General features: G+C 40.1%; 6 protein-coding genes across 7 annotated transcripts; 4 read left to right on the top strand and 2 right to left on the bottom strand.

The window, feature by feature from the left end:
- Positions 1–3: 3 nt before the first annotated feature.
- Positions 4–2,271, bottom strand: LOC108129985 (putative transporter SVOPL). The gene is made up of 8 exons (XM_043211641.2): positions 2,139–2,271; positions 1,988–2,030; positions 1,609–1,933; positions 1,017–1,553; positions 815–959; positions 350–755; positions 176–213; positions 4–124 (listed from the first exon to the last, which is right to left on the bottom strand). The coding sequence occupies exons 2-7, from the start codon at positions 2,019–2,021 to the stop codon at positions 179–181; spliced, it is 1,482 nt and encodes a 493-aa protein (XP_043067576.1). The 5' UTR covers positions 2,022–2,030; positions 2,139–2,271; the 3' UTR covers positions 4–124; positions 176–178.
- Positions 2,272–2,472: 201 nt separating this feature from the next.
- Positions 2,473–3,511, bottom strand: LOC108129986 (ATP synthase mitochondrial F1 complex assembly factor 1). The gene is made up of 2 exons (XM_017248316.2): positions 3,196–3,511; positions 2,473–3,130 (listed from the first exon to the last, which is right to left on the bottom strand). Exons 1-2 carry the CDS (start codon positions 3,438–3,440, stop codon positions 2,542–2,544), a joined length of 834 nt encoding a protein of 277 aa, XP_017103805.2. The 5' UTR covers positions 3,441–3,511; the 3' UTR covers positions 2,473–2,541.
- Positions 3,512–4,135: 624 nt separating this feature from the next.
- LOC108129358 (fatty acyl-CoA reductase wat) lies at positions 4,136–6,239 on the top strand. Of its 2 annotated transcripts, XM_017247327.3 has the most exons (5): positions 4,137–4,478; positions 4,578–4,690; positions 4,745–5,255; positions 5,308–6,019; positions 6,082–6,239. In XM_017247327.3, exons 1-5 carry the CDS (start codon positions 4,403–4,405, stop codon positions 6,173–6,175), a joined length of 1,506 nt encoding a protein of 501 aa, XP_017102816.2. In that variant the 5' UTR covers positions 4,137–4,402; the 3' UTR covers positions 6,176–6,239. The 2 variants fall into 2 exon arrangements, with proteins under 2 accessions (XP_070137660.1, XP_017102816.2); XM_070281559.1 differs by lacking the exon at positions 6,082–6,239 and having other exon boundaries at positions 4,136–4,478; positions 5,325–5,565.
- Positions 6,240–7,089: 850 nt separating this feature from the next.
- Positions 7,090–8,992, top strand: LOC108129947 (fatty acyl-CoA reductase wat-like). The gene is made up of 5 exons (XM_070281558.1): positions 7,090–7,264; positions 7,330–7,442; positions 7,506–8,016; positions 8,069–8,786; positions 8,842–8,992. The coding sequence occupies exons 1-5, from the start codon at positions 7,189–7,191 to the stop codon at positions 8,927–8,929; spliced, it is 1,506 nt and encodes a 501-aa protein (XP_070137659.1). The 5' UTR covers positions 7,090–7,188; the 3' UTR covers positions 8,930–8,992.
- Positions 8,993–10,469: 1,477 nt separating this feature from the next.
- On the top strand, positions 10,470–12,443 carry LOC108129946 (fatty acyl-CoA reductase wat-like). Its single transcript, XM_017248262.3, has 5 exons — positions 10,470–10,637; positions 10,721–10,833; positions 10,909–11,419; positions 11,474–12,191; positions 12,247–12,443. Exons 1-5 carry the CDS (start codon positions 10,562–10,564, stop codon positions 12,335–12,337), a joined length of 1,509 nt encoding a protein of 502 aa, XP_017103751.2. The 5' UTR covers positions 10,470–10,561; the 3' UTR covers positions 12,338–12,443.
- Positions 12,444–13,578: 1,135 nt separating this feature from the next.
- Positions 13,579–15,438, top strand: LOC108129945 (fatty acyl-CoA reductase wat-like). Its single transcript, XM_043211757.2, has 5 exons — positions 13,579–13,728; positions 13,803–13,915; positions 13,973–14,483; positions 14,538–15,255; positions 15,311–15,438. Exons 1-5 carry the CDS (start codon positions 13,653–13,655, stop codon positions 15,399–15,401), a joined length of 1,509 nt encoding a protein of 502 aa, XP_043067692.1. The 5' UTR covers positions 13,579–13,652; the 3' UTR covers positions 15,402–15,438.
- Positions 15,439–16,442: the final 1,004 nt, after the last annotated feature.

The following is a 16,442-nucleotide window of genomic DNA, read 5'->3' as shown; positions in this document are numbered from 1 at the left end:
TTTTTTATTTTAAATACTTTGTACAGACATTAATAATGTTATGAAGTCCCTTGAGCTACGATTTCGCAGTTTACTTAATGGAATATTTACATATATGATTTGTGACTTATTAATTGAATTGATTCTAAAATATGGTAAGTTTAGAAAACAAAATTGGATTAATAAAACAGCTTACCCTTTAAAGTGGCAAAAAACTTGAAATACCGACGGCGACTGTAAAGAGATATTTTAATTATATTTTTTGAAAGGTAACAAATATAAGTAAAAAGTTGATAGTTTTTAGATATCAACCAAATAGGTATGTAAGTACCCATGGTACCCATTATTAATAAGTCAATAAATATCTTACCCAAAGGCAAAATGGCAATCATCAATATGAATGGCTCACACTGTACATGGATGAAGTTGCCAGTGGCAATTGCCCCCACAATTGCTCCAACACGAGACCACATCAAGCAGATGCACATCGCCTTGGCACGTAGGTAGGTGGGTATAGTTCTTAAGAGAGCGCTACCTAGTAGGCCCATTACTACCATGGGTAAGCTCAGAAGCAGGATATACGAGATGAGTTGCACCCAAAAATTCATCGAAACAATCAAGATGAAGCCGCAGGTTGAAGCGCCCAAGAGGAAGATGGTTAAAATCATGCTCTGGGGCACCTTAAACAGCAAGAGCCAGCAAACGTTGTACAGCAGGACATTGATGGCACCCATGTAGACTGCTTCGTAAAAGCTCTTGAAGTCATCGTTGCAAATCTGGTCCACACAAGAACAGAATCAATCATTTTAAAGCATATTCCCTATTAGTACCTTACCGCATAAACGTCATTTTCGGGCTCCAACACTAAACCTATATCGGGTACAAAAATTACCTGGCAGAAGGACATGTGGTCCTTATTACCTTTTCGCATAATATAGCGATTCCGCATGGCCGTGAACCAAATCCCAAAGCCATTGGCTCTGCGGAGTAGGAAGCACTTTAAACCGGTAACTCCATTTAGATTCTTATAAACTCACACCATGCCCAGCAGAAACATAATACAGCAGGCACCGATTAAGGTAGCCATATACGGGGTCCGGAACAAGGGCATTGCGTCGTTTAGCATCGATCTCAGTAGGTGTTCATCAGTCTTCTGGCGCTTTACTTGGCAATGGGCTCTGAAATGGTGCAACCAAACAATTTGCTCCGGGGTAAGGGCCCGACCGGTGTTTCTCCTACTAATCCACTGCATCACTCCCAGTCCCTTTTGCATCTGGCCCATCATAAAGTAGAACTTTGGGCTTTCTGGAATAAACAGCAGCAGGACAAAGGAAATAAGACCCGGCAAGACGTATGAGCAGCCCAATAGGCGCCAGGACCGCAGGACAAGATCTCCAGCAATAGGAACTTCCATCTCCCCGAGGCTCGTTTTGAGAAAGAGAGTGGCCATCAATGGGCAATACATAATAGCAAAGCCGGTGAACATGTACATGTGGGTGATGACAGTGGACACTAGACGTCTAGGGAAAAACTCGGACAGATAGGTGGGCGCCACAATGCCCGGTCCAGCCACGCTTATCCGGAAAGATAGGATCATAGTCAAATAATTACGAAGTATGAGTTACTTACAAAACTCCAGTTAAAAATCTCATAAGGAAGAAGCCGTGGAAGTCAACCATAAACATGGAGGTGAGTGAGCATAAGGTGCTCAGGACAAGTGTTCGCTGGAGGGTCCAGCGACGCCCTCTCTTATCGGTGACGTAGCCCCAGAAGTAGTTGGAGCAGATGATGCCCATAAAGGCAGCTGAGTTCAACACAGCCAGCTGTACTTGACTCAGACGAAAATCACACACCGATGCGGGGCCGACGATCCCCATCCCCATGGTTTCCGGAACGGTTAGCATTTGAATCAGGCCGAGAGTCACTATAACGAACACATGTACCTTGCCAAAGCCTGTGCCATTCGTGGGGTTATTAAAATGGAATTGGATTTTGGACAATCATTTACCAATGCCCTCCATCGCCCTATCGAAGTGTTCCATTTTCCCTGCCTTTGTGAAATTGGAGTAATAAACTGGTAACGTGTTTGTGTTGTATATGATTTCGCTTTGGTTTGACAAAAATGTCAGTGTCCAAGGACTTTGAAATAATACACTAACCGTTTCGTTTCTTCAAAAGATCTGCATACTGTTCAAAGGTCCAAAGGGATAAAATCCACTCGACCCCAACCTGGTATCGGTTTCGGTGATGTAGCCCCAGAAGTAGGAGGAGCATACGGTGCCTTCGAAAGCAAATGCAGTGAGTGCAGCGACGGGACCCACGATTCCCATTCCCATTGTCTCGTAAAAGTCAACATCTAGAGCAAGCCGAGGGTTAGTATATGGACCTTTCCAAAACCTATAAAAATATTTGCCTCAAAAGCTTAACAGGATCCTGAGTTTTTCATTATCTATGATACATATATTCTCCATTACCATAAAAAAATCCTCTATTCTCAACGTTAAAGCTTTAATAAGAGTAGGTTTTTGTTTAATGGCTATATTTTGACAACAATTTCAGGGCCTAGCCCAGCTGGATGTTTTCCACTTCCTTGATGAGATCCATGTGTTTGAACTCGTCCGGCTTTCGTGTGAAGGTCTCCAGCAATCGCAGCTTACTTTCGTCTGCCTTCAGGTAAAACATCTGCAGCTCGTTGGCCAAGCACTGCGCCTCCTGGGCGGTAAGCACCTTGTTGTCGTACTCGCCACGCATTAGGACTACGCCCTTTTCCTGCTCCTCGGTATAATGCACCAGCGTCAGGCATTCGGGAGCGTTCTCGTGGTGGACCTGATAGGCCAGTAGAGGGGTGAAATGTACTGTGTTAGCTGCAAACTGCAGCATGATGAACTCAAAGCCCTCGCTGCGTGGCAGGGGCAACAAGAAAACTGGGTACTCCTTTGCCCTCGCCATCAAGGTTTCGTACTGGGAGGTGCTCAACGTTGCCGCCAGCACTTCCTTAGTCTTGTGGTATTCGAGCCAGATCTGAGAAATCTCTTCGGCGCTTTTGTCGGCAATCAACTCCAGCTTCATGATGTCTGTTAGCTTCTTGTGTGGCAGCTCAGCTTTCTGCTCATCCAACTTGGTTTTGGGGTTCAACAGCTCAGAGTAGGTCCTGCAAATCATGATAGGTATATGCATATAATAAATGAAACCCGGACTTTTGTTGCATCTGCCTACCTGGCCTGGCTCTTGCCATCCTTTATGGGGTTCACCACTCGCTCGACGCGGTCTAGGAACTCCTCCGCCGAAGTTTGTTGTAGCTTGGATATCTTGTCAGCGTACTTGGAGTAATAGGGATTGCTCTCCTTCAGCTTCTCAACGGCCTCCTCCGCGCGGCGGGTAGCTGACATGGCGATGCACCGGGTCACGGCAGGTGAGTTATGCATGACAAAACTTTGAAGAAGTTTCCGAGCACAAGCCATGCCAAACAGAACTTTTGGGGGAAAAAAATTATACAATCTGCTCGATGTCGATGTTAGTAAATCGATTCTAACTATCGATTTTTTCTTCGACCTTCAACACTGTTGTAAATAAAGTTGCCAGACTTGGGAGCTCCCGTTCGATGATATTTTTTGAGCTCCTACAAACTTGGGATTGGGTTTTTTATTGAAGATTTATTGGTAAGAGTTTATTTAAACCTTGATTTCCAGCTACTAAGCTTTATTTTCTAAAACTAGCCACAGAGTGTGTATGCGCCCTAACAGTCTGTACGTGGTCTGTTACTTTTATGTTAACAAACGCTTAAAATTATGCTACAAAAACATCATATAAATAATGTAATAAATTTAAAAATCTCCTCGCTTCTCGTTAAAATTGTTAAAATAAAAATTAATTATTATTATTATTAATATATTACCTAAACTTTGCCTCAAATCACTCAATTCTTAAATATTCTTTAAGAAAGGTCTATTCTTAATATAAAATTAAACCTTAATGTCTTACTGATAATTGAAATACCTATTTACTTGTAATTTGCTGTGATTGAACTGCCAATTGCATATATAATTACCCGGTCGAATGAGAATTAATCCGCCTTCGAACCTTCCGTCAACCGAATTTGTTTAGCAAATTAAAATCCACGCACCAGGGATGCAGTTTTCGAATTGAAATATATATATTTATTTCATGGTATTCGAAAGAGCAGGTTTATTCTACTCTCTCCATTAAAAAAACAACTTTAATAATTTACTGCGCAAAGCTTTGTTCTCAATTTGCCAGCCCTGGGCACTGGGACTAAATTTCGACGATTCCAGCTCATTAAGGGTATAAATAAAACCACAAAATTTCGGGTGCCTCATACATTTTTTAAATTTCGGCAAAACCGCGGTCATTTTTTACTGGATAGCTGTCGTCTTTACTCTTTGAACGGATTAAAGTAGCCAAAATGGAGTCGGATATACAAAATTGCTTTAGGAGCAAAACAATATTCCTAACAGGAGCCACAGGGTTTTTGGGAAAAGGTTCGTACTTGCAGAAACGCGGGATGTGGACTTTGATTTTAAGTCCAAATTAAAGATCGCAATGTTTTAAACTGTGATTTCATCCATCTGTGATTTCAGTTGTTATTGAAAAGATTCTGCGCACCACCGAAGTGAAGCGAATTTATGTACTGGTTAGACCCAAACGGGGAGTAGATATTCAGGAGCGCATGGCTGCTTGGTCCAAAGATCCGGTACGTTTTAAATAAAGAAAACCATCGGACACTAATCCTTTAAATCGCAAATAGATCTTCGGAGTGTTACTTAAATCCAAACCAGAGGCCCTACAACGTATTTCCCCCATATTCGGAGACTGCCGGGACTCAAACCTGGGTATTCGAGAGATTGACAGAAGACTGCTGGCAGCCGAAGTGCAGATCGTGATTCATGGGGCTGCTACAGTCCGGTTTAACGAACCCCTACACGTGGCTTTGGCCATTAATACTCGTGCCACGCGGTCAATGATCCACCTGGCCAAGGAAATGAAGCAACTTGAAGTCTTTTTGCACATCTCAACCGCGTTTTCTAACTGTGTTTTGTTGCACGTCGAAGAGAAGTTCTATCCCGAGCACTTGACCTGCACCTCGGACAAGGTTCTGGCCATTAGCGAGATGGTGAGTGATGAAGTGCTTGATCAGATGGAGCCGGCTTTGGTTGGGCAGTTTCCCAACACCTACACTTACACAAAGGCCCTGGCTGAGGATATCATTCTGAGGGAGGCGTGCGACCTACCCGTATGCATCTTTAGACCGGCAATCAGTAAGCAATCTTTTTTCTTATTCCAAGGATCTTTCTGAAATTATTTAAAAAGTCATTGCAACTCACAAGGAGCCCGTCACCGGCTGGATAGACAACATGTACGGACCGATCGCCATTCTATACGGAGTGGCCAAGGGGGTGCTCCGGGTGGCCCTAATTAACAAGGATGCCCAGGCGAGCCTAGTGCCTGTGGACTACTGCGCCAACTTGACAATTGCCTGTGCCTGGAAAACCATCGATGAAAATCAGAAGGGTAGGAGGCAGAAGGAGACGCCGATCTACCAATTATCCGTCGATGACGGGAACAAGCTCAGTCACGGGGACTTTATCGAATACGCTCTCGACGGCCGTCAACAGTGTCCTTTGACAAGGACGCTCTGGTATCCGTTCATCGTCTGCCTGTCTAGTCCTCGGTTTTTCCCTATAGCAACCTTTTTTCTGCACACCATTCCCGGCTATTTCATTGACATTGTGCTCCGACTAAGAGGCCGAAAACCTCGACTTTTGAACATTTACAGGAGGGTTCATAAGATGCTTAGTGTCCTAGGACCATTCTCAAAAAACTCCTGGGTGTTTGATATGCGCAACACCGATCATCTACGCGAGCTAATGTCCGAGGAGGACCGCAGGATGTACGCCTTTGACATGGATAGGCTGGACTGGCAGGCGTACTTCCGGAATGCTCTCTTGGGCATGCGTCTCTATTTGGGCAAGGAAGCCCCAACTGCCTTGTCACTATCCCAAGGACTTCAGTTATCAGAAAGGTATAAAGCAATTGTATTAAAACATAATCATAAAATATTGAAAAAGAAAATCCTTTTTGCAGACTCAAGATAATCCATTATTCTCTGATGATCCTTCTTTGCTGGGTAGCAGGATTTATTTTATTTTGGTTGATGAAACTTATAGTTAAATTTTAATACATTTTATAAATGAAAGAAACAATTTCTAATAAATATGTGCATGAGTGCATTTACGTTTTATATCATTAAGAGAAAATTATACTTTATTTTCATCAATTTCGGGGCTAGTCATCAAGTTCAATGAAAGTAATGAAGACAAGTTTAATGAAAACTACATAATTAGCACAATTATAAAGCTTGTGTTACATGTTTGTTCAAAACTTTTACTTAATTACACAGTGCGACAAAAAGAGAAAAATTGGAAGAACTTTTGAAGAGACCTAGTAGGAATTGTTCATTAGGTCGAGTATGGTATAAAACCATGTTTGACATTTTCAAACACCCTCAAAATCTTGATTTATTTGGAAAAACCGGTTTTTATCGCGTAATTTTTAACCGATTTTAAAATTTTGGGAAAATCGTTATAACTTCACCAATTTTCATAATTTCCTAATGAAATTGGTCTTGTTTTATTCAGAATCAATTCAGAAACAAAAAAAACCGTTTTTTCCAATCAAAATCAAGATTTTGAGGGTGTTTGAAAAAATTCAAACATGGTTTTATACTATACTCGACCTAGTGAACAATTCCAACTAGGTCTCTTCAAAAGTTCCAAATCACTGTCGCACTGTGTTACCAATATAATTGTCAAAAGAATTGCCGAAAAACGTATACACTATGGGTGCTGTTCGTCACCTACGCGGCGAACAAAAAAGGGAACAAAATTTAAATTTTTTGCATACATACCTATGTTGATTTTAAATAGTTGATATTTTTAAAAGGGATTTAATGTCACACATTCCCTAATGAAGAGGACTTCATTCATGAATTATACAAAGAAATTCACATGTTGACATTTGAATATTAAAGAGTTTTTTTCCGCCTCTGAAACTCATTTCCTATAAAAAGTGTGTCAAAACAACCGTGACAGATAGAAGCGAATAACTTTTACATTGTGCTAGTCCGTGGCTTTCTAGGCTTGGAACTTTTCAAAGGAAATCCCTTAAAAAAATAACAATCAAGGACCCATAATGGTGTGTGACATTCGTGGCTTTTATAAGGATAAGGTGGTTTTCCTGACGGGTGCCACCGGTTTTTTGGGAAAAGGTTAATAACCACACCATACCCAATTAAAAAAATAGTGGTCTTTTACATGTACATATATATTTTAGTCATTATTGAAAAACTTTTGCGGTCTACCGATGTCAAGGAAATATATACCATGGTTAGGAGCAAACGTGGTCGGAATATTGAGGATCGGCTGAAAATGTGGCAAGCAGATCCAGTAAGTGTCATCAAGGTCATGACGTAAAGATCTTACAAATAACAAAATGATTCAAAACTTCAGATTTTTGAAGTATTGTTGCGGTCGAAGCCCGATGCCATGCAACGAGTTCATCCCATCGCTGGGGACTGCAGCGAGCCAGATTTGGGAATTAGTGAGCAGGATAAAAGGATCCTGACTTCAGAGGTACAGGTAGTAATCCATGGAGCAGCCACTGTGCGATTTTCAGAGCCCCTTCATGTCGCCCTGGCAATAAATACTCGTGCCACCCGGTTGATGCTCCAACTGGCCAAGGAAATGAAGAAGCTGGTTGCATATTTGCATGTTTCCACTGCCTACTCCAACAGCGTGTTGTTCCGCATCGAAGAGAAGTTTTACCCGGAGCTGTTGACCTGTGGGTCGGAGAAGGTCCTGGCTTTGAGTGAGCTGGTCAGCGACCAAGTACTGGACGGCATGGAGCCCGCTCTAAGGGGCGACTTTCCCAATACCTATACCTACACCAAAGCCTTGGCAGAAGATGTCATCCTCAAAGAAGCTGGTAGCCTACCGGTCAGCATATTTCGACCTTCCTTTAGTAAGAAACCAAATACGTACTGCTGGATTGCGACATTTATTGTTTCTTCCAGTTATTCCCACCTACAAAGAGCCATTAGTTGGATGGATAGACAACCTTTATGGACCAATTGGGATGATGTACGGAATCGCCTTTGGCGTTCTTCGAGTGGTGAGCTTCAAAGAAAATGCGCTCAGTAGCATGGTGCCGGTGGACTACGCAGCCAATGTAGCACTTGCCACCGTTTGTAAAGCTTCAATGGACAAGCAAATAACGCTAAGAAATTCCATCGATGTTCCACCTAAGATTTACGCATTTGGATCCAGCAAGAACATGTTACGGAACAAAGACTATATAAATTATTCAATGGGACTTCGAGAAAAAATCCCTCTGACCCAGATGATTTGGTATCCTTTCATTTTCAATGTTCCCTCACCAATACTATACTCTCTGGTCGCCTTCTTAGTGCACATTCTGCCCGGACATATCTTTGATTTGCTCCTGCGACTTTCGGGAAAGAAGCCCCGATTGATCAAACTCTACAGAACGATTCACAAAAACATATATACAACTCGATATTTCACAAGCAACACTTTTCATTTTGAAATGGACAACACGAATAGACTCAGGGACCAGTTGTCGTCAGAAGAAAAAACCATCTACGAATTTGACATGGAGAGTCTGAACTGGAAGGATTATTGGAGCCAAGCTCTAAATGGTATGAGAGTCTACCTAGGAAAAGAACCCAATACCATGGAGTCTATAACTCAAGCCCAGCGACTACTATGGAAGTGAGTAACAATTACCCAAAGTGTACTTAATGCAAATATTTTCCAATTTCTTTAGATTGAAAATGGCTCACTACAGCCTAGTGGCAGTTCTTGCGTTAACAGCTGGATATATTTTATGGTTCTTGTTTAAACTATTTTTTTAAAACATTTTGTTATTAACCAACCAAAAGACATCAAATAGAACGGTCATTAAAGCTTTTTTATTTTCAGTTTAATAGATAAAACGTACATTTTAAAGGGTTTGATATGGAATGGTGGAAAATCGAATTAGAATCGTTTAAGGTACTCCGCTTGAGATTCGGATGAGAATTGTGGAAGATATAGCCATCACTGTGGGCCCTATAGGGGAAAACACCATTTTCAAGGGACCCCATCACCAAAAATGAACAAAAAATCTAAAAAATATTTCTTCTCAGGACTTTGATGTAGAATGGTGGCAAATCGATTTAGAAATCGTTTAAGGTACTCCGCTTGAGAATCGGATGAGAATTGTGGAAGATATAGCCATCACTGTGGGCCCTATAGGGGAAAACACCATTTTCAAGGGACCCCATCACCAAAAATTGACAAAAAATCGAAAAAATATTTCGTCTCAGGGTTTTGATGTAGAATGGTGGCAAATCGATTTAGAAATCGTTTAAGGTACTCCGCTTGAGAATCGGATGGGGGAAAACCTATAGGGGAAAACACCATTTTCACCCAAAATCCCCAAAAATGGACAAAAAATCTAAACAATATTTCTTCTCAGGACTTTGATGTAGAATGGTGGCAAATCGATTTAGAAATCGTTTAAGGTACTCCGCTTGAGAATCGGATGAGAATTGTGGAAGATATAGCCATCACTGTGGGCCCTATAGGGGAAAAACACCATTTTCAAGGGACCTCCATTTTCATCACCAAAAATTGACAAAAAATCGAAAAAATATTTCGTCTCAGGGTTTTGATGTAGAATGGTGGCAAATCGATTTAGAAATCGTTTAAGGTACTCCGCTTGAGAATCGGATGGGGGGAAACCTATAGGGGAAAACACCATTTTCACCCAAAATCCCCAAAAATGGACAAAAAATCTAAACAATATTTCTTCTTAGGACTTTGATGTAGAATGGTGGCAAATCGATTTAGAAATCGTTTAAGGTACTCCGCTTGAGAATCGGATGAGAGTTGTGGAAGATATAGGCATCACTGTGGGCCATATAGGGGAAAACCCCTGAAGAATTTTGAAGATAGAAGCTTGGGTTTTTTTCACCTTGAGTTATCTGAATCAAAAGATGAGAAAAGTAAATCAATCCAATTTAGTGATCGACACGAAGTCCTTTAGTACATCTCAACAGCTTTCTACAAATTTACTTGCATGCGCCTCTTGCCACAATACCTAACTAGCTCCCAATTTTAAAATTGGTATTATACTCATGTTTGGTAAAAATGTACATATACCTGTACTAGATGATACACTGCAAAGAGGAATAAAATTTGGTTATTGTATTTGCATATATTCTGATCTTAAATAATTTATAGTTTCAAAGGGATCGGACGTGATAGAAAAACGTGATAAAATTTATAAACTGCCTGCATTCATGAATTCAAAGAAATGCACATATGTATTGACATTTGAATATTCAAGCTGTTTGTTTCGCACCAGAAATGCAACTCCTATAAAAAGGTTTCCAAAACAAAAATTACACTTAGAAGTAAATATCCTTAACGTTGTGATAGTTCGTGTCTTTCTTAGTCTAGAAATTGAACATTTACATTGGAAAAACTACAAGGAACTCAGAATGGATTGTGATATTCGAGGATTTTATAAGGATAAGGTGGTTTTTTTGACAGGGGGCACCGGTTTTTTAGGAAAAGGTTAGTAACCAATCTTATACTTATGAATTAACTTATAAAAAAAATTGGACTGTAAATATACATACATATACTATATACTTTAGTGATTATTGAGAAACTTTTGCGGTCTTCCGATGTCAAGAAAATATATACCATGGTTAGGAGCAAACGTGGTCAGAATATTGAGGATCGCCTAAAAATATGGAAAGCGGATCCAGTAAGTGGCACCAAATGCAGACATAAAAATTGCCCCGTACGGACCAATAACCTATAACCTTGTTTTAAACTTTAGATTTTCGAAGTTCTGTTGAGGTCGCAGCACGATGCTCTGCAACGAGTTCATCCCATCGCGGGGGACTCCAGCGAGCCAGATTTGGGAATTAGTGAACAGGATAGAAGGATCCTGGCTTCAGAAGTACAGGTAGTAATCCATGGAGCAGCCACTGTGCGATTTTCAGAGCCCCTTCATGTCGCCCTGGCAATAAATACTCGTGCCACCCGGTTGATGCTCCAACTGGCCAAGGAAATGAAGAAGCTGGTTGCATATTTGCATGTTTCCACTGCCTACTCCAACAGCGTGTTGTTCCGCATCGAAGAGAAGTTTTACCCGGAGCTGTTGACCTGTGGGTCGGAGAAGGTCCTGGCTTTGAGTGAGCTGGTCAGCGACCAAGTACTGGACGGCATGGAGCCCGCTCTAAGGGGCGACTTTCCCAATACCTATACCTACACCAAAGCCTTGGCAGAAGATGTCATCCTCCAAGAAGCTGGTAGCCTACCGGTCAGCATATTTCGACCTTCCTTTAGTAAGAAACCAAATACGTATTGCTGGGTTCCGACATTTTTTGTTTTTTTTCCAGTAATTCCCACCTGCAAAGAGCCATTAGTTGGTTGGATAGACAACCTGTATGGACCAATTGGGATGATGTACGGAATCGGCTTTGGCGTTCTTCGAGTGGTGAGCTTTAACAAAAATGCACTTAATAGCATGGTGCCAGTGGACTACGCAGCCAATGTAGCACTTGCCTGCAGTTGGACAACGGCCAAGGATACGAAAAAGGTGCCCATTAATTCCGTCGATGTTCCACCTAAGATTTACGCATTTGGATCCGGCAATAACTTGTTACGAATTGAAGATTGTATTAACTATTCAATGAGCTTTCGTGAAAGAATCCCTCTGACCCAGATGATTTGGTATCCCTTCATTTTCAATGTTCCCTCACCAACACTCTACCCCCTGGTCGCCTTCTTAGTGCACATTCTGCCCGGACATATCTTTGATTTGCTCCTGCGACTTTCGGGAAAGAAGCCCCGATTGATCAAACTCTACAGAACGATTCACAAAAACATATATACAACTCGATATTTCACAAACAACACATTCCATTTTGAAATGGAAAATACGAATAGACTCAGGGACCAGATTTCATCTGAAGAAAGGATCATCTACGATTTTGACATGGAGAGTCTAAACTGGAAGGAATATTGGAGCCAGGCTACAAATGGTATGAGAGTCTACCTAGTAAAAGAACCCAATACCACGGAGTCTATAACTCAAGCTAAACGACGCCTTTGGAAGTGAGTTAGGATCACTTAAAGTGTATTTAATGCAAATATTTTTCCCTTTCTACAGATTAAAAATTGCTCACTACAGCCTAGTTGCAGTTTTTGCATTCATAGCTGGATATCTTTTATGGTTCTTGACTAAACTTTTTTTTAAATAATTTTGTTATTAACCCATAAATAGAAAGATGGTCTTGACATTTTACTGTGATTTTTATAAGAAAACATATATTAATGTAAAACTATAAAAGTAAAACAATTAAAGGTCTTTTTAAGAGGAGAATTAATAAATGGGAATAGTTATCAAAGAAATACGGGCTTTTATTGAGCCCCCTTCATGTCGCCCTGGCAATAAAAACTCTTGCCACCCGGTTGATGCTCCAACTGGCCAAGGATATAAAGAAGCTGGTTGCATATTTGCATGTTTTCACAGCCTAATCCAACAGCGTGATATTCCGCATCGAGGAGAAGGTCCTGGCTTTGAGTGAGCTGGTTAGCGATCAAGTACTGAACGGCATAGAGCCAGCTTTGAGGTGCGAATTTAGAAATACATATATGTACCTAGTAGGTACTACCTACACCAAAGCCTTGGCAGAAGATATTATTCTCAAAGAAGCTGGTACTCTCAAGAAACTATTATTCTCAAAGAAGATTTCGATCTTCCTGTAGTAACACATAAATTCTGACATAAATTTTTTCTTTCAGTTGTTCCCACCTACAAGGAGCCATTAGTTAGATGGATAGATAACCTCTATGGACCAATTGGCATGATGTTCGAAATTGCCTTAGTACATAGCTGGTTATCTCTTATGGTCCCTTAATAAACTATTTTTTTTTAATTTTTTATTTTAATCCTATTGTAAAAGATGGTTCATTCCCAAATTATTCCGATTGTGTTAATTAATCATTTGTGTTCTTAGTAATAAAGATATCCGTAATAAAGATTTTCTCGATATGAGACAATTTGAATACCCTAAAAACAGCCAGTCTTATTCCCATACCATAATTTTTCCCCCTTATTGTCCTAAGGTGGGTTACCCACGACGAGTACCATTGGGGGCTATACCAAATTTCATAATAAGTGGCTAACATTCTATTTTTTTCAATTAATTCGATCACCGAATTTTAATTAGGATCGGCCGTCTTTATTCTCTAGCTGCCATATAAAATATTTATATAAATTGAAAAATGGAGGGAAGAACAGCAGGATTTACGTCTTCTATAGCAACAGTCTGAGCTTGCATTAGTACTTTCACTGCATTCATGAGACATTGAATAAAATGCACATATTTATATCAATCTTTGAATAATTAATTGTTTAGTTCCGCAACAGAAATGACTATAAAAAGCTTTTAGAAACAAAAATGACACTTAGAAGGAACTAACTTGTACGTTGTGCTAGAACGATAAACTTAAAGACATTTGAAAACTTTTCGAAAGGAATTACTCGAAGGAAAAAAACTCGAAGGACCCAAAATGGATAGTGATATTCGTGGTTTTTATAAGGATAAAGTAATTTTCCTGACGGGTGCCACCGGTTTTTTGGGAAAAGGTGACTATAATCATTATATGTACACTAATATGTATGTACACTCTAGTGAATAATCACTAATATGTACACTCTAGTGATTATTGAGAAACTTTTGCGGTCTACCGATGTCAAGGAAATATATACCATGGTTAGGAGCAAACGTGGTCAGAATATTCAGGATCGGCTGAAAATATGGCAAGCAGATCCAGTAAGTGTTATCAGCCCGTGAAGACTTTTTAAATAACCAAATTATTTAAAACTTCAGATTTTTGAAGTTCTGTTGAGGTCGCAGCCCGATGCCCTGCAACGAGTTCATCCCATCGCAGGGGACTGCAGCCAGCCAGATTTGGGAATAAGTGAGCAGGATAGAAAGATCCTGGCTTCAGAGGTACAGGTAGTAATCCATGGAGCAGCCACTGTGCGATTTTCGGAGCCCCTTCATGTCGCTCTGGCAATAAATACTCGTGCCACCCGGTTGATGCTCCAACTGGCCAAGGAAATGAAGAAGCTGGTTGCATATTTGCATGTTTCCACAGCCTACTCCAACAGCGTGTTGTTTCGCATCGAGGAGAAGTTTTACCCGGAGCTGTTGACCTGTGGGTCGGAGAAGGTCCTGGCTTTGAGTGAGCTGGTCAGCGACCAAGTACTGGACGGCATGGAGCCCGCTCTAAGGGGCGACTTTCCCAATACCTATACCTACACCAAAGCCTTGGCAGAAGATGTCATCCTCAAAGAAGCTGGTAGTCTACCGGTCAGCATATTTCGACCTTCCTTTAGTAAGAAACCAAATACGTACTGCTGGGTTCCGACATTTATTGTTTTTTTTCCAGTAATTCCCACCTACAAAGAGCCATTAGTTGGATGGATAGATAACCTGTATGGACCAATTGGGATGATGTACGGAATCGCCTTAGGCGTTCTTCGAGTGGCGAGCTTTAACAAAAATGCACTTAATAGCATGGTGCCAGTGGACTACGCAGCCAATGTAGCACTTGCCTGCAGTTGGAGAACGGCCAAGGATACGAAAAAGGTTCCCATTAATTCCGTCGATGTTCCACCTAAGATTTACGCATTTGGATCCGGCAATAACATGTTACGAATTGAAGATTGTATTAACTATTCAATGAGCTTTCGTGAAAAAATCCCTTTGACCCAGATGATTTGGTATCCTTTCATTTTTAATGTTCCCTCTCCAACACTCTACCCCCTGGTCGCCTTCTTCATGCACGTTTTGCCTGCTCATGTCTTCGATCTGGTCCTGCGACTTTCGGGGAAAAAGCCCCGATTGATTAAGCTCTACAAAACGATTCACGAAAACATATATACAACTCGATATTTCATAAACAACACATTCCATTTTGAAATGGAAAATACGAATCGACTGATGGACAAGATTTCATCTGAAGAAAGGATCATCTACGACTTTGACATGGAGAGTCTAAACTGGAAGGGTTATTGGAGCCAGGCTTTATATGGTATGAGAGTCTACCTAGGAAAAGATCCCAATACCACGGAGTTTATAACTCAAGCTAAACGACGCCTTTGGAAGTGAGTTAAGATCACTTAAAGTGTATTTAATGCAAATATTTTTCCCTTTCTACAGATTGAAAATTGCTCACTACAGCCTAGTTGCAGTTTTTGCATTCTTAGCTGGATATCTTTTATGGTTCTTGACTAAACTTTTTTTTAATTAATTTTATTGTCAACAAATAAATAGAAAGATAATTTTGACATTTTACTGTGATTTTTATAGGAAAACATATGTTAATGTAAAACTTCAAAAGTAAAACAATTAAAGACCTTTTTAAGAGGAGAATTATAGTTTATTTATCATGGGATGACTTTGAGAGTATATCCTTTTGACTTTCTTTAATGTCAACAGAAGAACTACAAAACCTTACAACAAAAATAAATGCATAAATTAATAGGAAACATTCCATTAACACATTCACATTCCATTGTCTAAAAGCTTCCAAGCTAAAATTTTAAAATCTTTTTACATTCAAATTGACTAGTAGCTCGTTCTGAATTTAGGTTTGGCTTTAAAAATACCACATTGCATAAAACCGATATCGATACCCGAAAAGCTTTTTTGAAACTACTTTCACCTTCAGAAAACTGAATTAATTAATGGGGGTAGTGATCAAAGAAATACGGGCTTTTATTGAGCTAAAGGATATAAAGAAGCTGGTTGCATATTTGCAGGTTTCCACACATAAATTCAGACATAAATTTTTTCTTTCAGTTATTTCCACCTACAAGGAGCCATTGGTTAGATGGATAGATAACCTCTATGGACCAATTAGCATGATGTTCGAAATTGCCTTAGTACATCTCTTATGGACCCTTATTAAACTATATTTTTAATTTTATATTTTAATCCTATTGTAAAAGATGGTTGTTCTTAGTAATAAAGAAATCCGTAATTAAGATTTTCTCGATATGAAACAATTGGAATACCCTAAAACAGCCAGTCTTATTCCCATACAATAATTTTTCCCCTTTGTTGTCTCTAAGGTGAGTGAGTAGACGAGTCGAATCCCCGAATTTCATTAGGATCGGCCGTCTTTATTCTCTAGCTGCCATATAAAATATTTATATATAGTGGAAAATAAAGGGCACAATAGCAGGAGGGCACCATTAGAACTTTCACTGCATTCATGAGACATTGAATAAAATGCACATATTCATAACGATCTTTGAATAATTAATCGTTTAGTTCCGCAACAGAAATG

Source organism: Drosophila bipectinata, chromosome 3R, assembly GCF_030179905.1.
Source record: "Drosophila bipectinata strain 14024-0381.07 chromosome 3R, DbipHiC1v2, whole genome shotgun sequence".
In the NCBI taxonomy this organism is placed as follows: domain Eukaryota; kingdom Metazoa; phylum Arthropoda; class Insecta; order Diptera; family Drosophilidae; genus Drosophila; species Drosophila bipectinata.
This window is presented reverse-complemented; position numbering and strand designations above follow the sequence as displayed.